General features: G+C 34.2%; 1 protein-coding gene across 1 annotated transcript; it reads left to right on the plus strand.

The window, feature by feature from the left end:
- Positions 1 to 41: 41 nt before the first annotated feature.
- LOC121386312 (out at first protein-like) lies at positions 42 to 6,324 on the plus strand. The gene is made up of 4 exons (XM_041517173.1): positions 42 to 319; positions 971 to 1,105; positions 1,497 to 1,674; positions 2,583 to 6,324. The coding sequence occupies exons 1-4, from the start codon at positions 116 to 118 to the stop codon at positions 2,864 to 2,866; spliced, it is 801 nt and encodes a 266-aa protein (XP_041373107.1). The 5' UTR covers positions 42 to 115; the 3' UTR covers positions 2,867 to 6,324.
- Positions 6,325 to 6,539: the final 215 nt, after the last annotated feature.

Genomic DNA, 6,539 nt, shown 5'->3' on the forward strand with positions numbered 1-6,539 from the left:
AAACTGGTATTTACCACTTTGGTTGGAGAATAAACGGGAATTCAAGATGGACGACCTCTACACAGGAAATGAAATGTTAAAATTTAATTTTTAATTTTTATTTTACCAAAGAATCATGATGAAGTTAATTAACATTACTTTGTTTACTCTTGCGACATTATTGTACGGGGTGTCGTGTCAACTCGTCGTGAACGTGAAAGACGAAGGCGGCGACGTCTTGGTTGAGTCGATCCATGCCAACACGTCGTCGGACACATTGACACTGGAATTCCAGAACACTGATGGAACTCTAGTCACACAGTTCATTGATTTTAAATCGGTACGGAACAGTTCACAATTATCAACACGTTCACAAGCGTACAACTAGATGGTGGGGGAGTTAGTTAATGTGAGCGTACCTTTTAAAACAAAATGTTGATAAAAAATACTCGGATAGTAGTACTATACCTTGAACCTTCTAATAATTTATATGTGGGTGACATTAACAATGAGTTTATTAATCAGAGAAATGTCTGATTACTGTTGATGACAGTATGTTGTGGCCGTATCATTTTGGCCACAATTCCCTCTGATCAAACTTAATTTAACGAATCTCACCACATGATCGTGATGTAAACTTGATAAATTGCCCTACGAATGGCAATGTATTCCCGTGCCCTTCATCCTCTCTTGATGCCCCTCAATGAATCAGATGAAATAATTGTACACAATCTCTATCTTAAAAAATTACCTGCCTTTTTTTATGGTTTTATGGTAAATTTTTATTTCACCTACTAGGTCTGAAATATGGACTACTTTTCTCTGGCCACTATTTCAAGCCCTGCATTGACGGTAATGCTTCCATTAAATTTTTTTTTAATCTGGCAAGTGATGTAATAATGACAAAAATGTGCACTGGCAATGTGGCATACATACATACATGTATACATATATATGCATGTAATAATGACAGTCATATGGTTGCTTTCAGGAAGCTCAGATATTCCGAGCGTATGTGCCAGCAGAGGAGGAGTTGGGACAGTCGCAGTATCAGGTTTTGTGTTTTGTGACTCGCTTCAGTAAAACTGACTTCATATCATCGGACGCCATGTCCAAACTGAGACAGGTTCGTATTGTCACTTTGTGAGATGATCGGTTAGTGCTCATCTCTAGTACCAGACTAACCAGTACTGTCATTAATACATGTCATATTGGGAGGTTGGATGAATGATTGAATGTTGTGGGTGGATAGATGGATGGAAGGAAGGAATGCACAGGGCTAGCTCTGACACTTGCCAAATTCGCCAATTGTGAATTTTGAAAGCAGTTTTGTGAATTTTATTCTAATTTGGCAAAATAATTTCATGTAATAATTGACATTTTATATAAAATAACTGTTGATTTCTGCAATTTTTTAAGTTTAATAGACAATTTGGCTAAATATTTTGCTCACCCTGAATGCATATAATAATTATGTCTGTTGGATTGCATATAATTATGAATATTAAACATTGCAGAAGAACCCGACAGCTATTCGAACCCCCGAGGAGCAAAAAGGGCCGGAGATGCACATTCAGGATCTGCTGATTGACATCAACAAAGGTCACCTGATCAGTCCGCATCTCTACAACATCTGCCAGGACGCGGTCGATACGACGTACTTCCAGGAAAATGATCTCAAAACTATTTCTCGATGTAAGGCAAACCTCAGAATCCAAAGTGTTTATTTGTCAGTAATTTGGAGTTTGGCTTCATATAAAAAGAAAAGAAACAGTGTTTTGGAAATAACAAGAATGTTATGTTATTGTGTGCAATTTGTAAATATACAATCCTTACTCTTGCAGCGAGTTTGAAATATACATTATAAATAATTTTCTTTTGTCTTTATTGTGCTTAAATATGCTGTCATTACGTAATTTTCTGCATAATATACATACCAAAGACACAGATGCTAAACACCAAAGAAATGTTATGGGTGTTTTTGTGAACTTGGCCCCTGGCTCCATATTCATAAACGTACTTAAGTCAGTGTATGATACTTATCTATGTACTTTAAGTATGTATTTAGGTATCATACATTGACTTAAGTATGTTTATGAATACGGAGCCAGACCTCCACATATTGCATGAGGGATCATTTAGTTTGAGCATTATTAGTCATGCAGTTTTAATTTGCTGTCATGTTCCTGAGTCACAACTGGTATATCAAAGGCCGTGGTATTTGCGATCCTGTCTGTTGGACGATGTATATAAAAGATTGCTTTCAACTTATGAAAAAATGTAGCAGGTTTCCTTTCTTAGACTCTATGTCAAAATTATTTAATGTTTGACGTCCAATAGCTGATTATTAATAAATCAATGTGCTCTAGTGGTGTCGTTAAACAAAACAAACTTCTTTTTGTTCTTGAGTTATCAGTCCTAGCAACGTGTTTTCTATTTTGTTTTTAAGTTTCAATATGATATTTATGCAAACCAATATAGGTTATGCAAATTTATTTGACAATACCCCTTTTCAGGTTAAATGTAAAAAAAAAACAATTTTGCCGAGACTTGCAGTTATGACCCTCTTTTTTTTAAAAATTTATTTAATATTTTTTCTGCAGCTCTTGGCAAAGACTACACGTCACTGATGACAGCTGTGAAGAGACTGTATCCACTGAAATATCCTCGCTGTAAGGATGTCCCCAGTCAAGACTCAACTAAAATTTGTCTGTGTCGCTACACGGTCTGTGTGGGCTGGTACCCGTGTGGGCTGAAGTACTGCAGGGGAAAGGACTCGACGGGGAAAGTCGTCAATTACCGCTGCGGTATTAAGACTTGTAAAAAATGTATCGTCTTTGAGCACGTGGCTAAACAAAAACTGTTGTGCTTGTGGGACAACACCTGAAAGAATGTTAAATTGTTGACAGTTGAAGTATAAGAAACAATGCAGGCATTGAATTTGAGCTTCCCTTTTCTTTCAGGATTCTGTTGAAATCTTAAAATGATGTAATATAGATATTTTGTTATTTCATCTCATCATCTTATGCTTCCGACCCAAAAACTGTGATTTGCGAAAGCACCGAATTTTGCCGAGTTCGCAGCCTGTGGGGAAATAATTTAAACTTTTATGTTTACCATAGCATGTGTTGTGACTATATTCTTGCCTTTGTAGTCTTACCCTGACCTTTGACCTCTTAACTATGGCATTTTACCCTATTCCATTTCATTGGCTGTTGGAATGTTCCCAAAATCTGAAATTTGTGAAAGCAGATACAACCTGCAATGTATGTGGGAAAATAATGTAAAATTTTATATTTCATTGACTGTGGGGATGTTCAGATTGATTAATGGAAAAGGGGGTGGAAAGGTCACAGATACAAGGTCAGATTACAGTAAGTATTCATAAAATTAAAAAGAAAAAGTAATCAAAGTTTTTTTCAGATTATGAGAAGAAAAAAAGGGATTGCATGTTTTTTTCATATATGAAAACCCCCCAAAAAACTGTTGATTATGAAATTATAACAAGACTATTTTGCAGAAAAGTGTCAAACAGTGTAGTAAAAATTGTGTAAATGTTTATATTTTTATATTAAGTTATATGGCAATATGGCAACTGCAATTTTATTTGTTGGTTTAAATGCCAAAGAATGAAAATATGTTTTGATTACCTTTAGCAGTTTTTTTGTTTGTTTTGTAAATTGTGTGCATGTAGCCAAATAGTGTTCAGGGGCTTAATTCACTAAACTCTCGTAACTTTGCGATCTCACAGTGCAGTGCTAAAAGACTTGCAAAGAGGATACTTTGTTGTCTAGCAGAGCCTAAGAGACCGTTGTGAATTAGGCCCCAGAACAGTAGTCGAAGAAAGTTGAACAGTTCAAGTATGGAACCCACCTGAAGTGAAAGATAATATAATACGGTTTTATATGGTCTTGTATAGCATGTTATGTACCTTGATATTTCTGTACCAATAAGGCTTTTTATTATTTGTTTGTTTTATTTTAGTTTATTTACCTTTTTTTCAGTTTTAGTAAGTTTTCAGAAATTATGTATTTATTCCTATGATGAAAAAAACAAAAGCACGACAAGCTTGTAATCTAACACACTGAATGAGAACCTTTATACATTTTTATTATATTGGCTATTTTTTTAATGTACTAATCATGACTATGAAAAAAAAAGAAGAGCTGTGCTTGTCAAAAATTGTTCTTGCCTGTAAATCCATATTATAATATATCTATATCCATTTTAATGAATCATTGAAATAATTTTCAGATATTTATATATGATCTTCCGTCATTTTTACTAGCTTTTTTAAGTCAGGTTTTTTTTTCTTGAACAGTTTCTACGGCTAAACATAGAAATACACTACCAGGTATTACACAGCTAACCTTTTGGTCTTAGCATCCTGGAAAATTTCTGGCACGTTGAATTAAATTTTTTATTCCAATAGCTTGGTTTGTTTACAGCATATTTTTGACAATAGCTATACGGTGTGTCAAATAATTTAGTTATTTTGACACTTGGGGAAGGGAGAGAGAAATATAGAAACACAGACAGAGAATGAGAGGAGGAAGAGATGGTGGGGGGGGGGGGGGAGATGAGAAAAAGAGAAAGACAGACAGACAGGGGAAAAGAGGATGGGAGAGATAGAAGGGAGGAGGATAGAAACAGAAAGAAAGACAGAGATGTTTTATTTAACGACTTACTCACCGCAGATATTGAGAGAGAAAACCCACTGTCGGCACTTCATGAGCACCATCCCACAGACAGAGTAGTACATACCATGGCCTTTGACATACCAGTCGTTGTACACTGGCTTGAACGAATAGAGACCGAGATAAGAGTGACGAAGATAGAGAAAAAAGGAGACAGACAGACACAGAGAAAAAAAAGAGGGAGAGAGGTGGAGGGAGAGAGAGAGATAAACACATAAAGGGGTGGGGGAGAGAGAAGGAAGAGGAGGAGGGAGGAACTGTTATTGCCACATAGCTACTTGTAACAAAAAGCAATAAGGGATCTTTTATTGTAAGTTCTAAACTAAGACCTGAAGATAATTGACTGTTACTAGTATTTTTGTAGAATGTTTAAACTGGTGCTACTCTTGTATATTGCCTGACTGTTAATATAGTCATGCCTACAGCTGCTGACCCTTAGTTTCCGAGATACGTACCGGTTTGTTTCACATTAAATCAGTTTTCAGATAAACACCTAGGTGAGCACAGACATGTTGGATTCACCCACATTAATAATTTAAACATTAAATTCTAATAATTAATCAAATAATAAAAAAATATATGCAAGTTAATAGTTTTATAAAAACCTGCAGTAGTGAAAAATATCTTATTTCTAGGGTCAGTGGTTTTAAAACAATTTTGCTTTGCTGTATTGTAACTGGTCTGCCATTTTGGTACCAGATTGGTTAGTAGACATAGTTAAATTGAAGTGATTATTGAAATATAACACAACAATCTCTAGTATGGCTAAAACTGCAAATATTTGTGAGCAAACAATATATTTTTAATGTTGGCCTGGTCCAAACATTTCACATGCTAATATCTGTGATATTAAAAAAAATTATATATGCAAAATGCTTATCATATTCGACTCACGGGGTATAGCGAACATTACAAATGTGGAGAGTGAATGGAAAATAAATATCTCTACTAACAAAAGTGATCATATACCATAAACATACTAGTAATCAAGGGATGACAATAATCTGATTGCAATCATATCAGGTCAGTTGGTCTGTAACCAGTGCTTATATTTAAAATTCAGCTGATTTTAATTACAGTAGAGTTAACAACTGATTATGTCCACACCCAAAAAATAGTTGTTAACTATTTCACATTTTAAATTTTATTTAGGGTTTTTAATTTTTTTAATTTTTAAAAAGACATTTAAGCGGGGTGTGGGTGACTTTTTGGGGTGGATGGGGCATTAATGTAATAAGCGTAATGCAATGCTATTATAATCTTTTAAAATAAATACTTTTATTTTTGGATTTAAAAAAATATTTTAGAGAATAATATTTGTTTTTGTGAAAACCATCCATGACTATTAACATACATTATTATTATTATTATTATTTTATTTTTTTTTGAGGTGGGGGGGGGTGCTTTTTTTTAATAACTTACTGACTTATAATATACTGCATTTACTTTGATATTGACAACCAATATCTTACTACTAGATTATAGCCTACATATTGTTATTACAATAAAGATAGAAAACCCCTGCCAAAACTTTCGTAATGATTTTGATTCTAGTGCATGATTAGTAATACATTGTACTACAATAGCTTTATACACAAATTTATATGCAAAATGCTTTGATATAAAATAAAAATTATTATGCAACAAATTGGATTTTGTTATGTTGTATATTGTAAGTGGTTTCCAGTTTTTAAAGATGCAAGTTTCATTTTTGAAACTATCAATAACTGATACATGCACATGCGTGTGTGTATGGATGTAGATGTGTGTGTGTGTGTGTGTGGATATGTATATGTGGATATGTGTATGGATATGTATGTATGTGGATATGTGTATGGATATGTATGTATGTGGATGTGTGTG

This window comes from Gigantopelta aegis, chromosome 12 (genome assembly GCF_016097555.1).
Source record: "Gigantopelta aegis isolate Gae_Host chromosome 12, Gae_host_genome, whole genome shotgun sequence".
Taxonomy (NCBI): Eukaryota; Metazoa; Mollusca; class Gastropoda; order Neomphalida; family Peltospiridae; genus Gigantopelta; species Gigantopelta aegis.